General features: G+C 55.9%; 1 protein-coding gene across 1 annotated transcript in view; it reads right to left on the reverse strand.

The window, feature by feature from the left end:
- Nucleotides 1-27,662, reverse strand: part of NKAIN1 (sodium/potassium transporting ATPase interacting 1) — a 212,728-nt gene that overhangs the window by 51,482 nt on the left and 133,584 nt on the right. The window contains exons 3-4 of the mRNA XM_075908789.1: nucleotides 24,872-24,952; nucleotides 412-609 (exon numbers count right to left, since the gene is read on the reverse strand). Of these exons, the coding sequence (XP_075764904.1) occupies nucleotides 412-609; nucleotides 24,872-24,952 (279 nt within the window). The remainder of the gene's footprint in view (nucleotides 1-411; nucleotides 610-24,871; nucleotides 24,953-27,662) is intronic.

The following is a 27,662-nucleotide window of genomic DNA, read 5'->3' on the forward strand; positions in this document are numbered from 1 at the left end:
CCAGCCTCCAAGAGCCACGTGGCCCCAGCCGGCTCTCCCAGGGCTTGTCCCCACGGCGACTGGAGGAGAGACTGCAGCCCACACCTGAGCTAGCTGTGCTCAGTTAGCAGTGAAGCCGAGGGGCCCAGGCTAGCCCCACCCAGGCCTGGGGGACACCTGTGCTCTGGCGGCTTCACGGTGACTATGATTGGAGCTTGCGAGGTCGCAGCCCCCTCGGGGGCAGCTCCCGGACTAGCCCTTCCTCGGTGCAGTTACTCTGGGTTTACCCAGTGATCCGGGTTCTCGTCTCACTTGAGCCAGGAGTGACGCCAGGGCTTGTACCTTGGGCCCAGGAGCGTCACTGCGCCTCCCCCAGCCCCTCAGAAATCACCGGGACGGAGGTGTGGGCAAAGCAAGCCTGGCTCCCCTTACCGCAAGGAATATCTGCATGGCGCTGCTCACCACCTCGATGTACTGGTAGTCGAGCAGGCATCCGGTGACAGTGATGACGTGATGGTCCTCGGGGGCCAGGTTCGAGTTCATCACCGGCGTCACCAGGCAGCCAGGCCCGTTCTCCATCCACCAGGAGCGGTGCAGCGACGTGTTGAAGGTCATGATGAAGTCCCGGTCCTAGGAACATGGCAACACAGGCACAGATAAGGAACCACCCCTTGGACAAACCGTTCCCGGGGACAGGCCGCTCTCCAGTCCTGGGGCATGACGCTGTTGGTTTCGAATGTTTACAGCCGCTATTCCGGGTGGTCACTCGGAGGCACACAGCAAGGAAGTCAGGGTCTAGCTAAATCTTTATCTGTCTGTTCGTGAGTCTGTTTGTCCAAGAACTCCTCCTAAGCGGTAAGGGCCGGCGTAACGCCGACAGGCAGAACAGAACCTGGGCCCCCTGGAGCTTAGTGCACGAGCCGCTACAGCTTGAGCAGAAAGCCAGCAGGCGCCCAGTGAAGGCTGTTGAGCACACTTATGCTCTCTCTGTAAGTTGTCTCTGGGTCACTCCATAAGACTGTGACCCACACCCAGTAGATGACTGGGTTATATGAGGGCCACCAAAGTTGATAGACAGCTTCTTCTGCTCCTAACTGAAAGCAAGGCCGAGGGGTGGGTTGTACCAGGACAACCGGAAGCCCTGGGAAAGGGGCTGTTTTCCATACGTGCAAAGGGAGGGGCTGCTTTTTGGAGGAATGTGATGTGAGAGTGGCTATTGGGGGCAGCGAGGCTGCAGGGCAGAGCTATCTGGCCGGCAGGGCTGGGGCTCTGCCGTCTTGCCTGCCCGCACCCTGGTGAATAGCTCCCCTGCCCCGAACCCCTTCCCCAGCCTTTGGCTACAGTGCCAGAGAGGAGGGGAGAAAAAAGGCCCTGGGTGGCTGGGGGAGAGGGCTAGGGGGAGACAAAAAGTCCCTGGCAGCTGGGGGCAGTGGCAGAAGATAAAAGGCCCCTGATGGCCAGGGGAGGCTGGGGAGAGAGAAAAGGCCCAAGCCAGATAGAACAACGCCCTGAGCCCCTTCTCACCCCTCCACCCCCACTCTCACCCCCCACCCCAGCCTCTTGAACTCCCCACAACATCCCCAAAGCCCTGAGTCCTGCAGCCCCACCCCCAGCCAGCCCCCTGCCCTGGAGGGCCTGGACAATGCTGGGTAGGTCTGCTAGTAGAAAACAAGCCAGTCCTGCATCCCCCTGGCCATGGCCCCCTGGGGCTCCGGGAGCTCTGCCTGGTGTCAGCAGCTTGCGAACCTTTTTCCGATTGTTTTTTCGGAAGAGGCTTTTCCGAAATTTGGTCCATCTACACGGGGCCGAATTTCGGGAAAAGCTCCTCTTTCGGAAGAGCCCTTCTCCTGCACTTGCCAGCGGGAAGCGGAGCGACGCATCGCGCGGGGCAGGGCTTAGGGGGGAGAGGCCGAGCAAGGGTGGGGCGGGGGTTAGAGTAGGGGTGTGGAGAGGTGAGGTCTAGGGCAGAGGGGGGTTGTGTGGGTTCTTCCCTGGGTGGGAGAGGCCATGTGACCCCCCCATGTTACCCCTCACCAGTCGTCCCTGCCCCCAGGAGCTGCAGGGATGGGACGGGGGCCTCTGGAAGTGGCCTGGGGCCGGGCAGGAAGGGAGCCTGTCTTAGCCCCACTGCAAGGAGACAAGATAAGCGCTGGCTGGAGTCCACACCCCACATCTCCTCCTGCTACCCACGCCCCTCCCATGCCCCAACCCTCTGCCCCAGCCCTGAGCCCCTCCCCCACCCAAACTCCCTCCCAGAGCCGGCCCCGCCCCCATACTCCTACCCTCTGCCCCAGCCCTGAGCCCCTCCCCCACCCAAACTCCCTCCCAGAGCCTGCCCCCGCCCCCATACTCCTACCCTCTGCCCCAGCCCTGAGCCCCTCCCCCACCCAAACTCCCTCCCAGAGCCGGCCCCGCCCCCATACTCCTACCCTCTGCCCCAGCCCTGAGCCCCTCCCCCACCCAAACTCCCTCCCAGAGCCTGCCCCCGCCCCCATACTCCTACCCTCTGCCCCAGCTCTGAGCCCCTCCCCCACCCAAACTCCCTCCCAGAGCCGGCCCCGCCCCCATACTCCTACCCTCTGCCCCAGCCCTGAGCCCCTCCCCCACCCAAACTCCCTCCCAGAGCCTGCCCCCGCCCCCATACTCCTACCCTCTGCCCCAGCCCTGAGCCCCTCCCCCACCCAAACTCCCTCCCAGAGCCTGCCCCCGCCCCCATACTCCTACCCTCTGCCCCAGCCCTGAGCCCCTTCCCCACCCAAACTCCCTCCCAGAACCTGCCCCTGCCCCTGCCCCCGCCCCCGCCCCCCTACCCCATGGCCCAGCCAGTGAAAGGGCATGAGGGTGGAGAGAGTGAGCGCAGAGGGAGGGGTGGAGTGAGCGGGGGGGGGGGGGGCAGAGGCGGTCGGGTTGGTGTGCTGACGGCGGGTGGACTCACAGGAGCTCCTGCCAGCTCTGTGCCCCCATTTCCAGAGGGCTGCGGGAGCTCAGGAGCGGGGGGCCGCGCCGCAGGTGTGAGCTGAGGTCACTGTGGCATCTTTAAGGCTCCTGATGGGACCCGGCCTAGCTCCTCTGAGCAAGCAGCCCCCGTACGTCCAGCTGTGCCAAGGGGCCTCGGCACGTCCTCCAGGCAGGGGCGACGCCCTGCGACACTCGCCAGGCAGCCAGAGCGCGGACACCCAGCGCCTGCAGACCGGCTCAGGCTCCCGGGAGGCCCTCAGGGACCCCGCCCGGGCAGAGGGTGCAGAGGAATGGCCAGCTCCATTCCTTGGCTCTGAGCTGCACACGGATTCTCCTCTGAGCCGCCCTGCCAGCGAGACGGACGCACCTCCCCGGCATGCCGGCTTCGCTAGTGGGATCTCGGCCCGTAAGCCACTGACATGCTTGGGGCTGGCCAGGCTGATCTCCCTGAGCTCTCGGATCTCTGCTTCCATCGCAGCAGGCCGCCCTGCGGGACGCGGTTTGGGGCTCTCGGGAAGGATAAGATGCCACTTCTCTGATCCTCCCAGCCGAGCGCCTGCACCCTCCTGATAGCAGGCCTGCCAGATGCAAAGCTGAACGGTAGCAGAGCAGCAAGATGTGGGCGGGGGCTCCCTTCCAGGAGCGAGCGGGGGAACGCTCGGCCCCGTGGGGCTGGAGGGCAGGCAGGCCTAGCTCTGCGGCAGCCGGGCTTCTTTGGGTGCAGCCACTGGGACCACTCCCTGCTGTGGGAGGGGTCCCCGAAAAGCAGAGCAGCCTCAGCACTGAGAGCACAGGGCAGAGCGGCAGCACCGCGTCGGGGGCAGAAAGCCCCTTCAGGACTGGGCCTGAGTCCCAGCGTTGCCCTGTGCCTGCTGCTCCGCCCCCAGCAGCCTCTCTGAGCCCTGACAGGCACCCGAGTACGCGGTGCGGGGTCCTGGATTCAGGATTCAGCCCCCGGGCCCTTTGGCAGTCAGCAGCCCCACAGTTTGTTGGCAAAAATGTTTAATGTTTTGGGACAAACATCTGGGGTTTTGTCAAAAACGATTGGTTTGTGAAGAAAATTATTTTATGACCAAAAAATAGGTATTTTTAAAAGCTCCCCTCTCCCCCCAGTTTTTGGCAACCCCAAAAAGAACATTTTTAACTTACACACACTCGCTCTCTTTCTCTCCGTTTTAGTTTTGAGGTTTTTAGTGAAAAGCAGATTTTTAAATTTTCCTGGAGGAAAATCAATCATTCCAGGGACCCCTGATGATAGAACATTCCATTGCTGCTGGGCGACCTAACCAATGCCCACCACCACTTTGTGCCTCAGTTTCCCCATTTGCACAGTGGGGAAATGATGCTGACCTCCTTAGGAAAGCACTGGGGTCTATTGATGAGAAGCATGGATAAGAGCTAGGGGATTCTTCTCTTATTAACGAGCCAATTAGCCCATCATAAGATGGGATTTTCGGGTCTCTCCTCCACGTCCGTCTTCTGTCCTGAGCCTCCAGTCTCTTGCTCCATCTCTCTCTCAGGGTATGTCTACACTACAGAGTTAGTTCGAACTAACAGACGTTAGTTCGAACTAACTTTCATAGGCGCTACACTAGTGCTCCGCTAATTCAAACTTAATTCGAACTAGCGGAGCGCTTAGTTCGAACTAGGTAATCCTCATTTTACGAGGATTAAGCCTAGTTCGAATTAAGGGGTGTGTAGCCCCTTAATTCGAACTAGTGGGAGGCTAGCCCTCCCCAGGTTTCCCTGGTGGCCACTCTGGCCAACACCAGGGAAACTTGTCTGCCCCCCTCCCGGCCCCGGACCCCTTAAAGGGGCACGGGCTGGCTACGGTGCCCGTGCCAGGTGCAAGCCTGCCAGCACCCAGCCAGCAGACCCTGCACCTGGCACGGCTCGAGCCAGCCACCCGATGCCCCCCAGCCCTCCCCCTCTTCCCGGGACCAGACATCGTGGACTTCGTCCACGATCTCTGCACTAGGCACAGGAAAGTGGCCGTCTAGGGCAGGAGAGCTGCCAGCCTGGCCACCCAGGAGCAGGTGTGCATGAAAATCAAGGGGGTCCACTGAGACCCCCGACCCTGAGCCCTGAGCTTACAATGGCCGTCCTGGGTCAGACCAAAGGTCCATCTAGCCCAGTAGCCTGTCTGCCGACAGCGGCCAACCCTAGGTACCTTGGAGGGGATGAACCGAAGACAGTGACCAAGCCATTTGTCTCGTGCCATCCCTCTCCAGCCTTCCACAAACTTTGGGCAGGGACACCACTCCTACCCCCTGGCTAATAGCACTCCATGGACCCAACTTCCATGACTTGATCTCACGTCCCTTTAAACTCTGTTCTAGTTGTAGCCTTCACAGCCTCCTGCAGCAAGGAGTTCCACAGGTTGACTCTTTGCTTTGTGAAGAACAACTTCCTGTTACTAGTTTGAAGCCTGCTACCCATTCCTTTCCTTTGGTGTCCTCTAGTCCTTCTTTATGGGAACTAATGAAGAACTTTTCTGTATGCACCCTCTCCACCCAACTCCTGCTTTTAGAGACCTCTATCCTGTTCCCCCTCCGTCTCCTCTTTTCTAAGCTGAAAAGTCCCAGTCTCTGTAGCCTTTCTTCATCTGGGACCTGTTCCCAACCCCTGATCATTGTAGTTACCCTCCCCTCTCCCAGCCTCTCTCTTCCCCTCTCCCACCTCCTTTTCCCAGTCTCCCCCAGTTTTGTTCAATAAAGACAGATTCCATTTTTGAACACAATTGTCCTTTATTTTGTACATCAAGAAAAGGAGCTAGGGAAGGGTAAGTGGAAGGAGGTGAGGGATGAATGGGGTACGAGCCCCCGATGGGAAGGACTGGGCTGGCTCTGTGGGCATCTGGGGGTGGAAGCTCTCCTGCAGCCCCCCGATTGCCCCCTCTCCCCAGATGGCAGCCTGCGGCAAGTGCAGCCGGGCTGATGGCCGAGTGGTGTGATGTGCCCAGTGTGGGCACTCCGGGCACTCCAAGCCAGGACTGGTTTGCAAGTGGGGCACCCCTGAGAACTGTCTGTTCGGGGTGGGGGTTGGGTCCCTTTAAGCGCAGCCCGCGGCTAGCCTGAGACAGCATCTCCACGCTCTAAGTCCTCCTCTGATGCCCTGCCGGCACTGCTTCCGGCCATCCTTAAGCCCGGTTCAGGGTCCACTCAATGTGGACTTGCTAGTTCGAATTAGCAAAATGCTAATTCGAACTAGTTTTTAGTTCTAGACGTGTTAGTTCAAATTAGCTTAGTTCGAATTAACTAATTCGAACTAAGTTAGTTCGAATTAGCGCTGTAGTGTAGACGTACCCTCACTCTCTCTCTTCTTCTCCTACTGCCTTCCCCCCTCTCTCTCTCAGCTCTCCTCTGCCTCTCTCTCTGTCTTTCTCTTTCTCTTCTCCTCCCCCTCCTGCCTCTCACTCAGGGGACCACGGAGCCCAACCGGTCGCTTGCGCTGCTTGCTCCCACGCGGCGGTCTGGCTGAGCAGCGCAGAAGTCAGCCGAGCGCCACAGCGGGAGGCGCTCCCTGGCCATGTACGTCACCGCCCCGCCCCCCTTGCCCTCCCGCCATGGCGCTCGGCTGACTTCTGCGCCGCTCAGCCAGGCTGCCACGGGGGAGCAAGCGACCGGTTGGGCTCCAAGGTTCCCATGCAGCATGGGCCGCCCAGAGGGAACAGCCAGCATTTCAGGCAACAGCGCCCCTCAGAGGGAACAGCCAGCATTTCAGGCAACAGCGCCACCCAGAGGGAACAGCCAGCATTTCAGGCAACAGCACCACCCAGAGGGAACAGCCAGCATTTCAGGCAACAGCGCCCCTCAGAGGGAACAGCCAGCATTTCAGGCAACAGCGCCCCTCAGAGGGAACAGCCAGCATTTCAGCGTTACAGACTCTCAGACGCTGGGCTACTATCTATATGATAATAATAACAACAATGCAATTGGGGGGAGGGAGAAGAGAGCACAAAGGGTGGCTCATGTTTTTGCAGATGCGGGTGATGTGCCCACACCAGGTTGCACGTGTTTGATCCTCGGCCAGTTTGAGGTTGGTGGGTCTCTGTCCTGCCCCATCTAGCAAAGGTGCCCAATGTGTAGGAGGCCTGAGAACTCCTGTGTAGCTTCCCCGAGGCTTTGTTTCCATTTCTGCTGGGCTTCTGCGCAGCCTGCCTGATCCACAACAAGCCTGCCAGAGCTGAACTATGCACAGAATGAGATAGAGAGAAGACCGAGGGTACGTCTACACTAGCCCACTATTCCTCATGCAATGAGGTTTACCAGCTAACTCGATTTAGGGGCTTTAAATCAGAATCCCGTTTCACTGCCACGTGTAGACGCGGGCAGTTACTTCGGGCTAGTCAATTTCTAAAATGGCGACTGGCCGGGAACATGCAAATCAAGCAGGATATTTAAATCCCGGGCTCGATTTGCAATTTCGGTTGCCTTCATTAGCCTCCCTAGATGGATCTAGAGGGCTAGTGTAGACGTACCCCGAGAGACTTTGCCCCAGCCCAGGCACAAGGGGGAAGAGCAGAAACCTCAGGGAAGAAACCTCTTTGCCCGAAAGGGTTAGTAGCCCAGCTTTGCAGTCAGGATACTTGGAGAGTTTCAAACAAGCCTCCACATGGCAGCGCGACCCTACAATAACACCCCAGAAGGGGCACTTCCAGCTGCTCCCAGGTCTGGGTAGCACCATGCTAACAAGTGAGAAAACTCCTGCCAAGAGCGACACGTCCCCCTCTGACATCGAAGGGGCGTTCATGAAAACCTGCACTCGCTGAAAGAGGAACATCCAACCTCAGGCATCCTGCACCTCCACGTGGGAGACGGGGGGAGCCAGCCCCGGTCTCCAGCCACCCAGCGGGCCTATTTCTCTGCGTTCCAGCTCTTTGACAGCAGACGACTCCCCTGCTTCTTCGGAACAGAACTTTACGGCTCTCCCTGCTGTCGTTCGTTGTAGCGGCACAAACTTCTATTAATGATTTAACGTTATCGTCACAGTGGGGCTGAGATTTACTGCTCCGGCCGCTGGGAGCGTTCACGCAAACAGCAGCAGTGCCACGTCTTGGCACCACGTGCGCTTTGCGTGGCTCCTTTTCCTCTTTGTGAGGGGGCCTGATCCACCTTTCCTGGTGCCTTGTACAGTCATTTAAAGCAGAGCAAACCGTTAGCAGTGTGATCCCGTTACACGCCCACTTCGCACTGGTGTAAATAGTGAGAGTAGATGCAAAGCACGAGAGAACCAGGGCCCTGGAGCCTGAGGTCCAGGATCGTTCCAATCTCCCTCATCCCATCACGGCCTCCTCTCCTAGTTCCAGACCAAAACAGCCCATCAGCCTTAACTCTGCCCAGCAGTGGCCCCAGCCTCCTCTCTTCCTGCCTTGGCTGCTTGCAGAAGGGCTCTGCAGTGGCACGATCCCTCCCTTCATCTCTCCATTCCACCTGCAGCCCTGGGTGTCTTTTCCTCCCCTCAAAGGGCCGCTCGCGTGCCATGGTTCTCGCCGGGCACTGCCCCCTCCTCGACCATCCTTCCAGCACTGCCTCTAATCGCCCCCGGCCCTCGCACCTTCTATTTGACCCTTCCCTGACTGCCAGTCCCCAGCGTCTAGTCTGCCCTCAGCTCCACAGGCACCAACTTCCTTCTTTCTGGGTGGGTGCTCTACCCCCTCTCTGTCCCAAGGCTCCACCCCCTTCCCTCCCCTTCCTCCAAAGCCCCGCCCTTGTTCCCCTCTGCCCCTCCCCCTAGTGCCTTCCTCCCGCGCTGAACAGCTGATTGGCGGGTGGCTGGTAGGAGCTCCGTGGCTGGGCACCCACAGAGTCTGTGCTCAGCTCTCTCTTCCTGCCCTTTCTTCATGATTGTCACCAGACCTCACTGTCTTGCACCCTTGGCTCTTTTGCCCTCTCTCCCCACACAGGTCTACTTCTCTGTCCCCAGCCTGGCTCCTCCTGGCCATTCAGAAAGCTGAGCCAGACAGCACCACAGGACATGTCCAGCCATCAGCTCAAGCACAGCATGGATAAATCAGAACTCTTGGTCATCCCCCCAGCATCTCCCACCCCCTCCTGTCTTGGAAACTGCAAACGTCTGTCACTCGGGCACATAATCCAGGCATCACCTTCCACTGGGCGACACTCTAGGGCCACTCAGCCAGGCTATGCCTATGTCTTGCCAGTTCAGGACACAATCTGGACAAACTGAGAAATGGTCTGAGGTAAGTAGGATGAAGTTCAACAAGGACAAATGCAAATTGCTCCACTTAGGAAGGAACAATCCATTTCACACATACAGACTGTCTAGGAAGGAGGACGGCAGAAAGGGATCTAGGGGTCAGAGTGGACCACAAGCTAAATATGAGTCAATAGTGCGACACCGTTGCAAAAAAAGCAAACATGATGCTGGGATGCATTAACAGGAGTATTGTGAGCAAAACACGAGAAGTCATTCTTCCGCTCTGCTCTGTGCTGATCAGGCCTCAGTTGGAGTTTTGTGTCCAGTTCTGGGCACCACATTTCAAGAAAGATGTGGAGAAATTAGAGAAGCTCCAGAGAAGAGCAACAAAAATGATTAAAGGTCTAGAGAACACGAGCTATGAGGGAAGAATGAAAGAACTGGGCTTGCTTAATTTGGAAAGGAGAAGACTGAGAAGGGACATGATAGCAGTTTTCAAGCATCCAAAAGGGTGTTACAAGGAGAAGGGAGAAAAATCATTCTTCTTTGATAAGATAACGAGCCTTGTGGATAAGGGAGAAGCGGTGGATGTCATATACCTAGACTTTAGTAAGGCATTTGATACGGTCTCGCATGATATTCTTATTGATAAACTAGGCAAATATAACTTAGATAGGGCCACGATAAGGTGGGTGCATAATTGGCTGGATAACCGTAGTCAGAGAGTGGTTGTTAACGGTTCTAAATCCTGCTGGAAAGGGATAACAAGTGGAGTTCCGCAAGGGTCTGTTTTGGGACCCGTACTGTTCAATATCTTCATCAATGATGTAGATATTGGGATAGAGAGTACGCTTATTAAGTTTGCAGATGATACCAAACTGGGTGGGGTTGCGACTTCTTTGGAGGATAGGGACATAATTCAAAATGACCTTAGCAAGTTAGAGAAATGGTCAGAGGTAAACAGGATGAGGTTTAATAAAGAGAAATGCAAAGTGCTCCACTTAGGAAGGAACAATCAGTTCCATACATACAAGATGGGAAGCGACTGTCTAGGAAGGAGCATGGCGGAAAGGGATCTAGGGGTCATAGTGGACCACAAGTTGAATATGAGTCAACAGTGTGATGCTGTTGCAAAAAAAGCAAATATGATTCTAGGTTGTATCAACAGGTGTGTTGTAAGCAAAACTCGTGAAGTCATTCTGCCGCTCTACTCTGCACTAGTTAGGCCTCAGCTGGAGTACTGTGTCCAGTTCTGGGAGCCACATTTCAAGAAAGATGTGGAGAAATTGGAAAGGGTACAGAGAAGAGCGACAAGAATGATTAAAGGTCTAGAGAACATGACCTATGACGCCAGGCTTCATGAACTGGGCTTGTTTAGTTTGGAAAAAAGAAGATTAAGGGGGGACATGAGAGCGGTTTTCAAATATCTAAAAGGGTGTCACAAGGAGGAAGGAGAAAATTTGTTCCTCTTGGTTTCTGAGGACAGGACAAGGAGTAATGGGCTTAAAGTGCAGCAGGGGAGGTTTAGATTGGACATTAGGAAAAAATTCCTAACTGTCAGGGTGGCCAAATATTGGAATAAATTGCCAAGGGAGGTGGTGGAATCTCCCTCTCTGGAGATATTTAAGAACAGGTTAGATAGACATCTGTCAGGGATGGTGTAGACGGAGCTTGGTCCTGCCTTGAGGGCGGGGGGCTGGACTCGATGACCTCTTGAGGTCCCTTCCAGTCCTATGATTCTATGATTCTATGATTCTCCTTGGCCTCTGAGGATAGGACAAGAAGCAATGGGCTTAAACTGCAGCAAGGGAGGTTTATGTTGGACATTAGGAAAAACTTCCTAACTGTCAGGGTGGTTAAACACTGGAATAAGTTGCCTGGGGTGGTTGTGGAATCTCCATCTCTGGAGTTATTTAAGAGCAGGTTAGACAGATATCAGGGACAATCTAGATGGTGCGGATCCTGCCATGAGGGCAGGGGACTGGACTCGATGACCTCTCGGGGTCCCTTCCAGTTCTAGGGTTGTATGATTCTATGATGCTTGTTGCATAACGTCTCCAAGACATGGCCTCACCTACCATCCACACAGAGACAAATCGCAGCCCGTCATCTCCTCATCTATCACCTCAGTTATGGCAGTAGCATCCTGCTCTCCAGGCCTGACAAAGGCAGCTGTTCAGAATGCTGCTGAAAAGATCCTCTCCTTCACTTCTTTGCTTCAGTCTTCACGGCTGAGGACGTTGGGGAGATTCCCGAATCTGCACCGTCCTTTGTGGATGATGAATCTGAGGAACTGTCCCGGATTGAAGTGTCATTAGAGGAGGTTTTGGAACAAATAGAAAAACTTAATGTTAACAAATCTCCGGGACCGGATGGCATTCATCCAAGGGTTCTAAAAGAACTCAAATGGGAAATTGCTGAGCTATTATCTGTGGTTTGTAACCTATCCTTTAAATCGGCTTCCGTACCTAATGACTGGAAGGTAGCCAACATGACACTAATATTTAAAAAGGGCTCTAGAGGTGATCCTGGCAATTACAGACTAACTTCAGTACCTGGCAAATTAGTCGAAACAATAGTAAAGAATAAAATTGTGAAGCATGTAGAAGAACATAATTTGTTGGACAAAAGTCAACATGGTTTCTGTAAAGGGAAATCCTGTCTTACTAATCTATTAGAGTTCTTTGAAGGGGTTAACAAACATGCAGACAAGGGGGATCCAGTAGATATAGTATACTTGGATTTTCAGAAAGCCTTTGACAAGGTCCTGCACCAAAGGCTCTTGTGTAAATTACATGGCCATGGGATAAGAGGGAAGGTCCTTTCTTGGATTGAGAACTGGTTAAAAGACAGGAAACAAAGGGTAGGAATAAATGGTAAATTTTCAGATTGGAGAGGGGTACCTAGTGGTGTACCCCAAGGGTCAGTCCTGGGACCAATCCTTTTCAACTTATTCATAAATGATCTGGAGAAAGGGGTAAGCAGCGAGGTAGTAAAGTTTGCAGATGATACCAAACTGTTTAGGATAGTCAAGACAGAAGCAGACTGTGAGGGACTCCAAGAAGATCTCACCAAACTGAGTGATTGGGCAACAAAATGGCAAATGAAATTTAATGTGGATAAGTGTAAAGTAATGCACATCGGGAAAAATAACCCCAACTATACGTACAGTATGATGGGGGCTAATTTGGCTACGACAAATCAGGAAAGAGCTCTTGGAGTTATCATGGACAGTTCTCTGAAAACTTCCACACAGTGTGCAGCGGCGGTCAAAAAGGCAAATAGGATGCTAGGAATTATTAGGAAAGGGATAGAAAATAAGACCCAGAATATCTTACTGCTCCTGTATAAAACTATGGTACGCCCACATCTTGAATACTGTGTACAGATGTGGTCTCCTCACCTCAAAAAAGATATTTTGGCCTTGGAAAGGGTTCAGAAAAGGGCAACTAAAATGATTAGGGGTTTGGAACGGGTCCCATATGAGGAGAGGCTAAAGAGACTGGGACTTTTCAGTTTAGAAAAGAGGAGACTGAGGGGGGGATATGATAGAGGTCTATAAAATCATGAGTGGTGTGGAGAGGGCTGATAAAGAAAAGTTATTTATTAGTTCCCATAATAGAAGAACTAGAGGACACCAAATGAAATTAATGGGTAGCAGGTTTAAAACTAATAAAAGGAAGTTCTTCTTCACACAGCGTGTTGTCAACCTGTGGAACTCCTTGCCAGAGGAGGCTGTGAAGGCTAGGACTATAATAGAGTTTAAAGAGAAGCTGGATAAATTCATGGGGGTTAGGTCCATAAAAGGCTATTAGCCAGGGGATAAAATGGTGTCCTTGGCCTCTGTTTGTCAGAGGCTGGAGAGGGATGGCAGGAGACAAATCGCTTGATCATTGTCTTCGGTCCATCCTCTCTGGGGCACTTGGTGCTGGCCACTGTCGGTAGACAGGATACTGGGCCAGATGGACCTTTGGTCTGACCCAGTACGGCCGTTCTTATGTTGTTACGTTCTTATGTTCTCACCCTTCAGTGCACATCAAATGTGAGCCTTGAGCCTTCAACTGACCTATCCCCAACCACCCTCCCGGCTCTCAATCACGAGCAAAATGTCAACACTGTTCTCTGATCATCCTAGAATCATAGAAACCCGGGGTGGGAAGAGCCTCAGGAGTCATCGAGACTCTTCCACCACCTCCCTAGGGAACCCTTCCCAGTGCTTCCCCACCCTCCTAGGGAAATAGTTTTCCTTAATATCCAGCCTTGTTCTGCCATCCATCACTACTGAGAACAGCCTCTCTCCATCTGCTTTGGAACCTCCCTTCAGGAAGTTGAAGGCTGCTCTCAAATCCCCCCTCACTCTTCGCTTCTGCAGACTAAATAAGCCCAAATCTCTCAGCCTCTCCTCATAGGTCATGCGCCCCAGCCCCCTAATCATTTTGGCTACCCTCCACTGGACCCTCTCCAATGAGTCCACATCCTTTCTGTAGTGGGGGCCTGGAATTGGACGTGATACTCCAGTTGTGGTCTCACCAGTGCTAAATAAAGCGGAATAATCGCTTCTCTAGATCTGCTGGCAATGCTCTTCCTAATGCTCCCTAATACGCCATTAATCTTCTTGGCTACAAGGGCGCACTGGTGACTCATATCCAGCTTCTCATCCACTGTAACCCCCAGGTCCTTTTCTGCTGAGCTGCTACTTAGCCAGTCAGTCCCCAGCCTGTAACAATGCTGGGATTCTTCCCTCCCAAGGGCAGGACTCTGCATCTGTCCTTGTTGATCATCAGATTTTGTGTTGGCCCAATCCTCCAATGTGTCTAGGTCACTCTGGACCCTATCCCTGCCCACCAGTGTATCTACCCTCCCCCTAGCTTAGTATGATGAGGATGCAATCCATCCCCTCCTCAAGGTCATTAATAAAGATGTTGAACAAAACCAGTGCTAGAACCTACCGTTGGGGCACCCCGCTTGAAACCGACTGACAACCAGACATCGAGCTGTTGATCACTACCCGCTGGGCCCGACAATCTAGCCAGCTTTCTATCCATCTTACAGTCCAGTTATCCAATCCATACTTCCTTAACTTGCTGGCAAGAATATTGTGGGAGACCGTATTAAAAGCCTTGCTAAAGTTAAGGTATTTCACATCCACTGACTTCCCCATGACCACAGAGCCATCATATCTCATCATAGAAGGAAATCAGGTTGGTCAGGATTCCTTTCCCCCGGTTTCCAGTTTCTTTAAAATACTGCCAACTCTGATACCATTTTCAACTAAGCCCATTCATGTGTCTACACTCAGGATGGAATTCTTTTTGGCTCTGGTTTCCCTGGGAGGCTGAATAGCTAACTGGAACACTGGGGCTGTGTCTACACTGGCATGAATTTCCGGAAATGCTTAAAAGAGAATAGTTTTCGTTATAAGTATTTCCGGAAAAGGAGCGTCTACATTGGCAGGCTGCTTTTCTGGAAAAGCCCTTTTTCCGGAAAAGCGTCCATGGCCAATGTAGACGCGCTTTTCTGGAAAAGAGCCCTGAGCGTCATTTTTGCGATTGGGGCTTTTTTCCGGAAAAGACTACTGGGCTGTCTACACTGGCCCTTTTCCAGAACAGTGTTCCGGAATAAGGACTTATGCCCGAGCGGGAGCAGAATAGTTTTTCCGGAATAGTGGCTGATTTTGTACAGTAGAGCATCGTTGCTTTTCCGGAAATTCAAGGGCCAGTGTAGACAGCTCGCAGCTTATTCCGGAAAAGCGGCTGATTTTCCGGAATAAGTGGCCCAGTATAGACACAGCCTGGTAGAACCATGACATGAAAAATACGGTGCTAGTGAATCCTGATAAACTGAGGGAAAGTATTACTCTTCCATCTGTTTAAAACTCTTCGACATTGTGTGGTGTTGTTGGTTAATGTGTATTTGATTCAAAGGCCTAAGGAACTCTTAGGAGGATAATTATCTTTGTTAAAGAATTGGTGTTACTGCCATTTCTGTTAAGGCCTGGGAAATCTCAGAATCCATATCTCCAAGACCTTGAATCTATGACAAGCCCGGGAAGATTTTACTTGTTACTTGAGGTACAAGGTCGGGCAGGTGATATATTTTACTGGACCAACTTCGGTCGGGGGCCAGAGAGAAGCTTTTGAGTTTACACAGAGCTCTTCTTCAGGTATGGAAAAGGTAACCAGAGTGTCACAGCTAAACAGAAGCATACGGGGTTAACAGATGCTGCAAAAAGCCACTTCAATGAAGTAGGCAATTAACACCTCTGCAGTCACAGGACAAGGGAGAATTAGCAGGTTACAAATTGTTGTAATGAGCCATAAAACCAGTGTCTCTGGTTATTAGTGTCTAGCAGAGTTATGAATTTAAATTCCCAAGCTCAATAGAAACTGGCCAGCAGCCTTGGCTTAAAATTAGTCCAAGGTTTCTAACCATTTGAGGAGCAGCTTCCCCAGGGGAGCAGAGGGAGAAATCACTGACTTCTAGACTGTGTGCGCCATGTCTATGGAGCAGAGATGTGGCCAGTCTACAGCTGCCAGGAGCAAATATCCCCCAGGCCAGAGACAGGACACGAGGGGCAAAAGTCGAAGTAAGCTGCGCACCTTCAGCTCCGTCAAGTGCCCAGCTGGAGTCAAAAGAGCCGAATTCAGCCCTTGGCGCTGTCTACACAGCAGGACGTCGAAGGAAGAGCTCGGTTCCTTCAGCCTCCCGTACTCCTCGTGGAATGAGGGTTCCCGGAGTCAGAGTAAGGAGTCCTCCAGCTCAACAGTATTTTGAAATAAAGGCTCGTAGAGTAGACATGCCCTAGATGAGGGAGGGGGCTCTGAGTTCCTTCAGGGAATTCTTCCCAGGCCTCTGGCTGGTGGGTTTTGCCCACATGCTCAGGGCATGTTAACTGAATTACCCTGCAGGTCAGATTGGCAGAACCCGAGGGGGTTCCTGCCTTCCTCTGCAGCATGGAGAGGTCATGGGTCACTTACTGGTTGAAACTCATGTAAATGTTGGATTCTCTGTAACTTGAAAAAACACGATCTGAGCCGTCAGTAACTCAGGCAGACGTCCTGGGTCTACGGCACGACTGGGGGTGGGGTGGGAGAGGCTTTGTGGCCTGCGGGGGGTGGCTCAGACTAGAGCAGTGGTCTCCAACCTTTTTACACCCAAGATCACTTTTTAAATCTCAGAACAGGTGAAGATCTACCACGCCGCCCCTTCCTTGAAGCCCCGCCCCTTCCTTGAAGCCTCGCCCCTTCCTTGAAGCCCCGCCCTCTCTATTCTCCTCCTGTTCATCACTTGCTATCCCCAGCCCTTGCTTACATACTCTGATAAACAGTGTATTTTTAAATTATGCAATACCTACAATTAAATCACGTGTTTATAGTTCTGAAATAAATGGTCTGTTTTTTATTCATGCTATTTCAATCTAAAATGAAGCATTTATAATTATACATTTTGTGGGGACAGAGTACTGCGGCTGGGGGCAGGGGAGAGGGGACAGGGTGCTGGGAGGGCAGAGGACAGGGTTCTGCAGCAGGGGACAGAGTGCCAGTGGGGACAGAGTTCGGGGAGTGGGGACGGGTGTGGGGACAGCGTTCTGTGGCTGGGGACAGGAGAGTGGGGACGGGAGTGGGGACAGCATTCTGTGGCTGCAGAGTGGGGGCTGGGGAGTGGGGTGCCAATGGAGGCAGAGAGTCCCCTGCATCTCCCTCCTCCCAGCATCCCCCCCCCCCCGGGAAACCAGCGCGTACCTGCCCCGGGGCCGACCCTCCCCCATGCAGGGGAGCCCCATGCGCGCACGTGCCTGCCCAGGGGGCCGACCCCCCCACCCACGCAGGGAAGCCCCGCGCGCGCTTGTCCCGGAAGCCCCGGGGCCAACCCCCCCCCCCCCTCCGCGCCAGGAAACGTCCTGCGTACCTCCCGCGGGGCTGACTCACCCCTCCAGTCCGATGCAGGGAGCCAATGCTCCCTCCTGCAATACACCCAGCCAGCAGAGCAGAGCAGCGCAGGGGTGGGAGGGAAATGGGGGCGGGGCGGACAGGATGCCTCGCGAGCGACTGGTCGAGGCCCTGAGATCGACCAGTAGCTCGCGATCGACCGGTTGGTGACCACGGGACTAGAGGATCACGATGGTCCCTTTTGTCTCTGAGCCCTTGGAAGAGGTTTGCTAGGAGGAGGAGGTCAGATGCTGGGTGACGGCTTTGAGAAAAGTGCTGGCCCATGGGCCTTTGGTCTTTGATCATCCCAGAATGCAGAGACTGCTGGAGTTCATGCCCACAGTTGTCTTGGGGGGACTGGCTGCAGATCCTGGATGGAGCGCCGGGGGGGCGGGGCAGGGCGGGAGGATCATTGGGGCAGCAGAGACACGGCGGCAGGTTTGACAGCTGCTGTTCTGGAAGGCTCCGGTGCTGCCTCCGGCTGGCGTGTGCTGTAGGCAGCTGGCTTCTGCTGATGAGCGTGGTACAGCTGGAGGTTGGTTGAGGACAGAGAGGAGGCCCCCTCTTCCGGCCTTCAGCAGGCCCCCGATTTCATCATCAGAGGCAAGTTTCCCTCGGCCGGGCAACCACTGTCCTGCTCTGCCCTGCGCCCCCGCAGCCTCTCCGGCATCACAGTGCTTTGTGGAGGAATCCCTGAGCTTTTGCATCTAGGCTACGTCTACACTGCAGGCTTCTTGCACGAGAAACTTTTATCAGAAGAGATCTTCCACAAAAACGTCTTCCGAAAGAAAGCGTCCACACTGCCAAAGCGCGTCGGAAAAGCCATGTGCTTTTGCGCAAGGGAGCGTCCAGACGGCATGGATGCTCTCTCGCAAGTCAGCTCTGATTGTCGTTCACAGAATGGCCTGTGCGTCTTCCTCTTTGCGCGCAAAAAACCCCTCTTCCCCGTCCATACGCCTTTTTTTTTTGCTCTTGCGCAAAAAGGCTTCTTCCGCATAGAACAAGGAATACCTGCGCCGGAGAAAACCCTCTGCCCTTTCGATTTTTGTGTGTAAAAATGCACTTGAGGTGTGGCCACTCCGCGAGTTTTTCCGAAAACGCTCTAAGTGCAGCCTTAGCCTTAGGCTGGGGTTTGTGACGGGCATGGGGCTGCAAGCCAGGCAGCAGCAGGCACCTTGCTGAGCTCCTGTTTCTCACAAGCCCTGACTCCACAGCTGCAGGGACCAGCTTCTTCCCGCTGCCCTTGGGCCCCCCACTTGGCTCTGCGGGGGGCTGGCTGGGTGCCGTGGCAGATCAAGGGGCCCACCTGATTCCCACTGAAAGGCTCCTCTGAAGTTCAGGGGCAGCTGGGGCAGGGCCGAGAGCAGGCGCAGCAGAGCGCAGAGGCGGGGATGCTGCGGCAGAGCTCGGAGGCCAGTGCCAGAGGAGGCTGGCCAGAGGGCCGAGCGAGGGCTTCCCTGCTCCTGGTGGGGCACTGACACAGTGTGGCTGTAGCTGGCGGCTGGAAACAGCTGCAGCTATTGTTGTTTTTCAACCCCGTTAACGTGAAATTAATTTACGGCTGATGTTTCCAGCCTCCAGGGTGCTTCCCTGCTCTCCGTGCTACTGGAGGGCTTTGAGCGTTCCCCTCTTCACACGCGCTTCCTTCCCCAAAGTGCTCCTCACAGCACAAACCCACACAGCGTAATTATTGCTCATTAGTTAATTAGTAATGATTGTCAGTGCAAGCAACCAAGATGGAAGGGTGGCCTTTGCCGGGGCTCTTAGGAGATGAACGTGCCTGGAGTGTCTCCTGGGGGGTCTCCTGTGCTCTCTCCAGCTCTCGCTCATCTCAGACTCATCACAGCCGGAGACCCACCCGGTCTGACTGCCTGACTAGCCCGGCACTTCCCTGCCTGACATCTGAGATCTGAAACACCCAGCTCCTTCTCCTCTGGAGGCAGCATCAACACCACCAGACGGGCTGATTCCTCCTTGTGCTGCGAGCTCATTTGCACCAGTGCAAAGTGCATGCAAATCACTGCTCGTAGTGCGGCAGACTGGCCACCCACTGACCTAGAGGGGGAGGAGCTCCCATGGGCTCCACTGCCACGCGGGTGGGTTCCCCTCGCGCTCCCTCCACCCTGGCGGTGCACAGCTCAGGGTGACGGAGTCAGGCCCAGGAGCTCGGCGAGCTGAGCGCCCCGGACAACTCCGTTGCTGGTGTGCAAGGGGCAGGGCCGGACTAAGGGGTGGGCGAGCCGGGTATCTGCCCGGGGCGCCAAGCGATGGGGGGCGCCTGATGGCAGCTGTAAGGGGCGTGCAGCACCCCTTATAGCTGCCATCAGGTGCGGTGTGCCCGGCTCCCGCAGCACCGGCCACCCGCCCATCCCTGCGGCGCCGGCCAGCAGCGCCCTTCTCCCCCCGCCCCGGCCATGGGGCCCTGCACGAACAGGTGCGACGGCCAGGCAGGGCAGCGCATGACCCGTGCGCCCCGAGGACAGGCCCCAGGCTGCGTGCCAGAGGCCGTGGCTGGGCAGCGCATGCGCCGTGCTCCCTGGGGGTGGGCCCATGCTCCCTAGGGGGGCGGGCCCACGCATGCACCAGGGGCGGTGCCACGTGCCCGGGCACCAAAATGGCTCGGGCCGGCCCTGGCAAGGGGGAGGGGCCGCAGGTCTCGGCCCCTGGCTGGATTCACTCGGCCCTGCTGCTTGGTATGAAACGCGTCCGACCCGTCAGACGAGAGCCTTGTCACCCCTAGAAACGGCCTGTGGCTACAGGGCAATGACCCTCACAGTGGGCCAAGGGCCGCGCCGCCGTGTTAACCTACAGGATCCGTGGCAACGGAGCCTCGCAGCTCCCATCGGCTTCCCCAGGCTCCCCTTGGCCTGTCCATGTAACAAAGCTGGCACAGCGAGCGTGGGGCGACGCAGCGTGTACCAGCCAAGGCGTGGATTTTGCTGTATCCCCGCTCTGCACAGAAATCTCTTCCGGGCGGCTACAGGGGTATTTTCCTGCCAGCTCACCAGTGTTTACATGGGGGTTTTGCTGGCACAACTACGTAGGCTGGGGGGGATTTTTTCACACTCCTAAAGTCCGGTCTCCACTTCACATTTTGGCAGACGTAGCAGCGTTGACCCAGGGTATGAAACGTGCACCCAGGGGTGATGGGGCTGTGCTGAGCTAAGCCCCAGGGTAGAGCAGCTAGGCCAAAAGGCGAAGGAGTCCACTGACCTGGCTGCCCCAGGTGGGGTTTCCACACCCCCTTCCATCGCTGTAGGCTGTTGTGAGGTTACGCCGGCCCGGCTACAGTGCCAGTGCCCGGTCCTGCCTAAGGGACGCGGCTCTGCCGGCAAAGCAGCTGGGTGTAGCCAGGCCTCCGAGACGAAGAGGGAGCTGCTCAGTGAGCGAGGAGCTAGTTTGACTCCAGCTGTAACCGCCTGGGACGTGGCTGTTCCTTGCGACAGTGACAGGCCTGACTCCGCCGCAGTTGCACTGGGTCCCTGCAAGCAGCAGCTGCCAGACCTGCTGCCGCGGCGGATGGTGTGTCGCCGGGTTCGTCCAGTGCCGGCGCTAAGGGAGAGCGTGTGATTAACGAGCGCCCTGCCGTTCCCAATTAATCCGTCTCATTCATTTTGCCCTCCCGCGTCCCACGTTCGACTCTGCAGCCTCGTTCCCTTCCGAGCCGCCCACCCCGTCGCCGCCTCCCCCGGCTGCTGGAGCTAATGACAAAGCGGGAAGCCGGCGGTGCAGGGGGCGATTGGCCAGTCCCCGACCGCAGCTCCCCTACGATGCAGGGAGTGTCGCTCGCTGCCTTTCGGGGGCGGGGGAGGGGTGCCGAGACGCAGGCCACAGCACCCGGCAAGGTGGACACGGGAGATCTCGCTGTCGGCCCCCTCCGTGCCCGCTGCCACCCGCCGTGTCACACCAGCACCACGCAGCCCTGTGGGGGGGGGCAAGCCGGCTGCCGCGGGGCCCTTCCCTGGCCCCTGAGATGCCTCCACCCTTCCCTGAGACCCAGGAACGAGTCCCTGCGGAATACGGGGGGAGTCGCGATTAGACGCGGCCTCAGGGAGAACTGAGAGCAGCACGTCCCCGTTCTGAGGCGTGAGCACCGGGGGCACATCGGGGGGGGGCATTTACAGACAGAGATGAACAATCGGTGAGACCCGCCGTACGTCTCCTCTCACGCACTAAGGACACGTCTGGGGTCTCCCCTTGGGCTTTCCTCCAAAGCCGGCCCTGCCCCTGGTTCTGCGTTCACTCCGTCTGCTCCCCTGGTGCCTGCTGCCCCCCACCCCTCACCTCCTCTGCTCTCCTGGCTCCCGCCCTTCTCTCTCCCCTCAGCCCTCCCTGCCCTCTCTGACCCCTGCACCTGCCCTTCTCTTCCCCCCCGTGCCCACCCCTCCTCTAGCCCCCTTCCCATCCCCTCCGAACACCTCCCTCTGCCCTGCCTCTCTCCTCTGCCCTCGGGTGCCCGTCCCTCCCTGTGTCTGCCCTTCTGCTTCACCCCCACAATCCCCCTGGCACCTGCACCTTCCCTTACCCCTGCGCCCTCCTGGTGCCTCCCCTTCCCTCACTGCCCCTGCCCTCCCAACACCTGCCCCCCTTGCCCTCTTCCTCTTTGGTGCCCACCCCCTCAGCACCCTCTGCCCCAGTTCTCCTCAAGCCCTTCTGTGTCCTCACATGTGACTTGCTTCATCCCCTGCCTCCTCATGCCCACCCTCCTTTCAACCCCTCTTATCACAGCACCCTCTCCTCTTCCTCCCTCTTGCTCCATTGCCCCTCCCCTCTCCTCTGTCCCCTGCATCACCCTCTCCCCTCCCCTTTCCCCCCTCACCCTTTCCCCTCATTGTCTCCTCTTGGCCCCCTGGCATTTGTCTCTTCTCCACCCTGCCCCTGGGTGTCTTCCCCTTTCTTCTCCTGCCATGGTTCCCTCCCCTCACCACAAGCCCCTTCCTCTCCTCACCCCCTCCCCTTAGTTCTTCCCCTGCCCCTTCCTTCACCTTCTGTCATCCTGACACCTGCACCTGTGGGCGGGGCAGCATGGCAGACGGCTGCCCTGTGTGCCGGGACTCAAGCCAGGACTGTAGTGCTACTTTTCATTCCACGATCCTGGCCCCAGCTGCTCCCAGGGCCTGGGCCAGGCAGTAGGCAGCTGCCCAGTGTGCCGGGACTGGTGCTGGGCCATGGTGCTATTTTTAGTGCCACGGCCCAGGCTCTAGCTCTGGCAGACGCCACTCAGGCTGCATGGTGGCTGCCCAGTTGCTCCTGGGGTGGGCAGTCACCCACCACGCCGGGTGGGTGGGAATTAATTTCTTGGTGCCACCCACGCAGCCTCACAGCTTACAGGGATCCCCAACCCCGAGTATTCAATTACAATTATCTAGCATTACACTATACCTACACCCTCCTGGAGACTCTCGGGAGATGAAGGAACCAGTCTCACTCCGCAGATGGAGAGGGGTCTCGGTGAGAGATAAGAAGGTACAGTAGCAGAGAGTACAAGTATATTAGTATAATGAAGTATGAAAGGCAAGGAAAGATAGGGGAAATTGTCAGCCCTGGGCAGAGCATTTGAAGCATCTTATAGGCATTTTTACCTTAAGATTTGGAGGGTGCACACATTCGACCGGCGAGAACACATCTAAAACCCAAAATGGGCAAGACGCTGAAAGTTCTAAAAATGACCAGATGTTGTCTGCTCGACTCTCTTGGCCAGAGAGATATGGTTTTGGGGTCTCTGACCTTGTTACAAAATGGCAGGATGTCTAATCTATACTTTTACTCTAGGCTAGTGCACTAGCCCCCTTAGGGGTTTTGACTCGGCCCCATCTACAAGACTGGAAATTTCCACACACATTAATCAGCTAGATCTTAACACTGTATTCCATAATTCTTACTTATAACCTACTCTATTGCTAAAGCTAATTTCTTACAGAAGTAAGATTTCTGCAGGCCCCTTGCATTACTGCTAAAACAGTTAAACATATGCAAGCTGCTGGCGGGTTTTAGGGGAAAATATAGGCTTACAGGCTACACGCGACAAAACATTTTGACCTTACTGAAATGCAACTTTTTGTTCCCACAAAAACATTGGACAAAATCGCTTCATTCCCACAAAATGTTTCAAGTGAACTGACCCCCCATTTTCCAGCTGTTGGGTGCAGCATCGTTGGAGCTGAGCTGGCCCCAGGACATGAGAGAGGTGGGTGGCTGTGGAAATACCTTTTATTGCACCAGCTACAGCTGGTAAAAGAGACAGTTGCTGGAGTGCCACCGAACTCTCTAGTTTCCCCAGACCTGACGAAGGGCTCTGGAGTTCGAGTGCTTGTCTCAGGGTATCTCCCCACCCGCCTTGGGTCTGTCACTTCCACGGGCACTGTCTGACCAGCCGCAGCTGAGGACTGGGACAGCCGGCAGTGCTCCGAGGGCACCAGCAGAGCTGTGTGTGAGGAGGCCAGGTGACGTCGCAGGTGACAACTGAGGCATAGCGAAACCCTTATCCCACAGAGTCTGAACACATCACTACCAGCAACTGAACTGTAGCCTCCCAGCACTGCCGAGTGGTAGGGAAGTGTCATCCCCCCTCACAGCCAGGGACCCAAGGCACAGGGCAGAGTACAGGACTTCCCAAGGTCACACAGGAGCCCATGGCCTAGGCCGGACACGAGGTCTCGAGTGTGTTGATCCTTTGAACAGCACCTGAGCTGCATTTGGGGAAGCACTAAGCCCCTCTGACTTCTGCAAGCCAGGCTGTTAGCTCATCAGCCTCAGCAGTGCGAAGGAGGGAGGGAGGTAGGGAGAGAAGAATGGAGGGAGGGAGGAAAGAAGGACAGAGGGAGGGAGGGAGGGAGGGAGGAAGGAAAGCAGAATGGAGGGAGGGAGGGAAGGAGAGAGGAAGGAAGGAATGAGGGATGGGGGGAGGACGGAAGGAAAGAAGGAAGGATTAGCTATTAGAGGAGTGAGGTTCTGGAACGGCCTTCCAAGGGAAGTAGTGGGGGCAAAAGATCTATCTGGCTTCAAGATTAAACTAGATGGGTTTATGAAGGGGATGGTTGGATGAGATAACATGATCTTGGTAACTAATTGACCATTCATTATCAGAGGTAAATAGGTCAATGGAGGGATGATAGGAGTTGCTATAGGGAACTTTCTGGGTGTCTGGCTGGTGAGTCTTGCCCACATGCTCAGGGTTTAGCTGATCGCCATATTTGGGGTCGGGAAGGAATTTTCCTCCGGGGTAGATTGGCAGAGGCCCTGGAGGTTTTTTGCCTTCCTCTGTAGCATGGGGAGCAGATCACAGCTGGAGGATTCTCTGCATCTTGGGGTCTTCAAAGTATTTGAAGGCTTCAATATCTTTGATATAGGTGAGAGGATTATTCTAGGGGGGTGGGTGAGATTCCGTGGCCTGCACTGTGCAGGGGGTCAGACTAGATGATCATAATGGTCCCTTCTTACCTTGAAGTCTAAGAGTCTGTGAGGATGAATGGAGGGAGGAAGGAGGGAGAGAGAAAGGAAGGAGGGAGGTAGGAAGGAAAGAAGGAAGGAAGGATGAATGGAGGGAGGAAGGAAGGTAGGAAGGCCACCAGAGAGATATGGACCATGGACTGGTAAATATAATGTCGATTGGTAGGGTGTGTGTGTGTGCTTGTGTGCGCGTGTGCATGTGCATGCGTGTGTATGGGCCATGGACTGGTAAATATAATGTCAATGGGTAGGGGTGGGGTGTGTGTGTGTGTTCTTAATAAACGCGGCGTTTTGCCTCTAGCTCTGCATGGAGAAGAGCAGTAGCAGGAAGGGTGTAAAACCCGACAGGCAGGGCGGCCGGGCTGGCCCGGGGCTCGGTGCCACTGCGGAGCTATTACCTGTGACAGGTGTCCAACTTCCAGGTAAAAGCAGATGATGAAGGCGTTCCATCCGACCCACAGCACCAGCCACACCGCGTACTGCGAAGAGAGAGAGGGGGGGGCTCAGAAATGCCCTGAGCCGCCGCAGAGGGGCTTGCAAGGGGCCTCAGGCAATGCCCCAGCCGCCCGGCAGGTGTCACTCAGGCAGCTTTGAGGTGTCTCCTGCACCCACTGGGCCAAATCCCAGCAGGTCAGGGGGAGGGCTGCACGCCCCTCGCCTCTGGACATGCGGAGCCCGCCCGGGCGCATGAGCTCCCAGCGCTGCCTGCAGGGACCCAGCATGCACAAGCAGATGCAGCAATGGGCCCAGCTCTGCTTCCGCAGACAGCGGGTTTACACCACGTGTGAGTGGGTCGGGTGCCAGGGGTCCGGTATTGACCCGGACAGTCCGGGATTTTCGCCTCCTGTCCGGTAAAAAAAATTCAGAAAATACCGGACACCTAAAATGTCTGGTATTTCCTGATTTTTTCCCGGCCAGGAGGCGAAAATCCCGGGTGCTTACCTGGTTCTGCAGGGGAGCTGTCTGGCCCGGAGCAGGAAGACAAGATGGCGAACAGCCGATAGGGCCAAAAAGCCTCAAAAGCATTTCTTAAAGGGGCCATGCTGGTTTTTTACATTTTTTAGTTTTGTTATTTTTTTGCTTAGTAACTCTCAGGGTCCTTTTTGCTCAACAACTTTGGTCTCCCCCTTTTTTTTCCTCAACAGAATTTTTTCCCCAGTGGTTTTTTTGGAGGGGGGGGCGTATTTTTGGTTAAACCATCTGGCAACCCTATGAGTGGGCTGCTCCAGATTTAAACCAGGAATGAGGATGCAGCAACCCAGCTGTGTTGGAAGCTGTTGGCCCCGAAAACGTGCGGGGCTCTGGAAATGAGTCTGTTCCAACGTATCGCCCACTGCAGCACCTCCCAAACACCCGCTATAATACTGGGTGCCCATCTCCTGGGGGTCAGGACGGCCCCAGGGTGCCTGTGCTCTGGCTGAGTGGCAATCAGGCAATTTGCTAACACTCAGCCGAGTCCCTCAGCTCCAGCCACCTTCAGACAGCCGAGGGAGGGGGAGACAGCCCCCCGGGTTGAGTGGTGGGGGACGCAGGCTGGCCCGCTCCACAGCGTCCTGTCCCCGGACTCCAGCACCGAGTCAGCGGGATCCAGGCCTCCTCGCTCAGCATTGCAGCTAAACGGGGTCGACAGTCCCAGGGCCGCTTCCGCATTCCCGCCCTCCCGATTGTGCCTGTCGCTGGAGGGGGTTCCTGGTGGATGGGGCAGCCCGGGTCCGGGCAATCTGGGCCACGTGTCAGCTTCTTCCAGGTCTGCTGCTGCCTCCCAGTGTGGGAGCTCGGAGGATGTTCCTGCCTCCTCCAGTGGCTGGGCCCCAGCTGAGCCTCCTGCTTCACCCTTTATACTTCCAGTCCTGCCTCTTAGTTCCCAGGGGGCGGGGCGAGTGTGACCTGGCTCCGCCCACCAGGGCGCAGAGATGTGTTCCCCTCACCCGGGTCCAGGGAGAGCCAGCCTCACCGCAGGCTTGCCCTGGGGTGTCTGAGCGGGAACCCGGCGTCGCTGTTTGCTCTGCTGCAGCACGTCTGCACTACGGGCTGACCTGGGTGGAGCTACCTCAGTGTGACCCCCCCTTACCTCCCCCGGGCCGACAAGGCCTCTGAGGAGACGTAACAAGGGCGTGCTCGGCGCAGGCGACGCGAGCGGGATGTGTGCGGCCTGGAGCCTGCGCTGCCTTATCTGGGTCAGCCTGGAATATTGATCTGCACTTGGGTACCTGCGTGGAGAGCCGCCAGGCCAGCAACGTGCTCGGGAAGCCCTTCGAGCTCATTCTCCTTCCTGCCTCTCCATTTTCTCAGGCCTCCTTCCCAGAGCCCCTGAGCATCTGCCCTCCGTTTCTGGCCGAAGGGAGGTGGAGAAACGTCCATTGAAGGCCCAGGCTGAGGCAGGCGAGGCCCCCGGGGATGGAGGAGGTGGAACGGTTCGTGAGCACAGGCCAGACGCCTGCCTGGTAGCTGGGGTGAGGCTGTGCCAAGGTGCCTGAAGTGACTAATCCCCCAGCTGGGGTGCCCCAGGGACTAAGAGCACAGGGAGGGGAGCCAAAGCCCTGCCGTGTGGAGCCAGTCGAAGCCTGGGCCGGCCGGGCCTCCGGGTGGGAGGCAAACGTCAGCATTTGGAAATGACTCTTCCAAGCGCAACAGCCCCAATGCTTCACTTAGACCCTCTGGCCTGGAGCTGACGATCACGTGGCAAGAGAGTCCAAACAACCCCGAGCAAGCCGAGGCCACTGGCTTTACCGACACGGACGCGTCTTGCTTTTGCTGCACCTGACATTCCACTAGCAGCTTCTCAGCCATCCGCACCGCTGCCTGGCGGCTTCCTGGGCTCTCTGCTTCGGCCACCCCCAGAGCGGGCAGGCGGAAGGGTTCTGGAAGGAACCCGCCATTTCATTCGCACTCTGCTCCAATTCATACAGCGTCCCCTTCCGGTTATCTCCTTCCCCAAACCTTTTGTGGCCCCTCCTCTGCCTTTTCTCAGCTTTGTTAAGGGGGTCGTGCTCCTGGAGCTTCAAATGAGCCCCCACCTTCAGAGTAAGTCTCTGCTCAAACAGCAGGTCCCACCTGGAGTGCGGGGGCCACTTGAAACATCACTATCACTCAGCGCGGGGACCCTTGAAACCACACCCGAACGTGGCATCACTTGAAACTGCCCCTAACTCAGCCTAGGGGAGGGATGAGCCAAAGGGCCTTCATGGG

The sequence above is a fragment of the Pelodiscus sinensis genome, chromosome 25 (genome assembly GCF_049634645.1).
Source record: "Pelodiscus sinensis isolate JC-2024 chromosome 25, ASM4963464v1, whole genome shotgun sequence".
In the NCBI taxonomy this organism is placed as follows: domain Eukaryota; kingdom Metazoa; phylum Chordata; order Testudines; family Trionychidae; genus Pelodiscus; species Pelodiscus sinensis.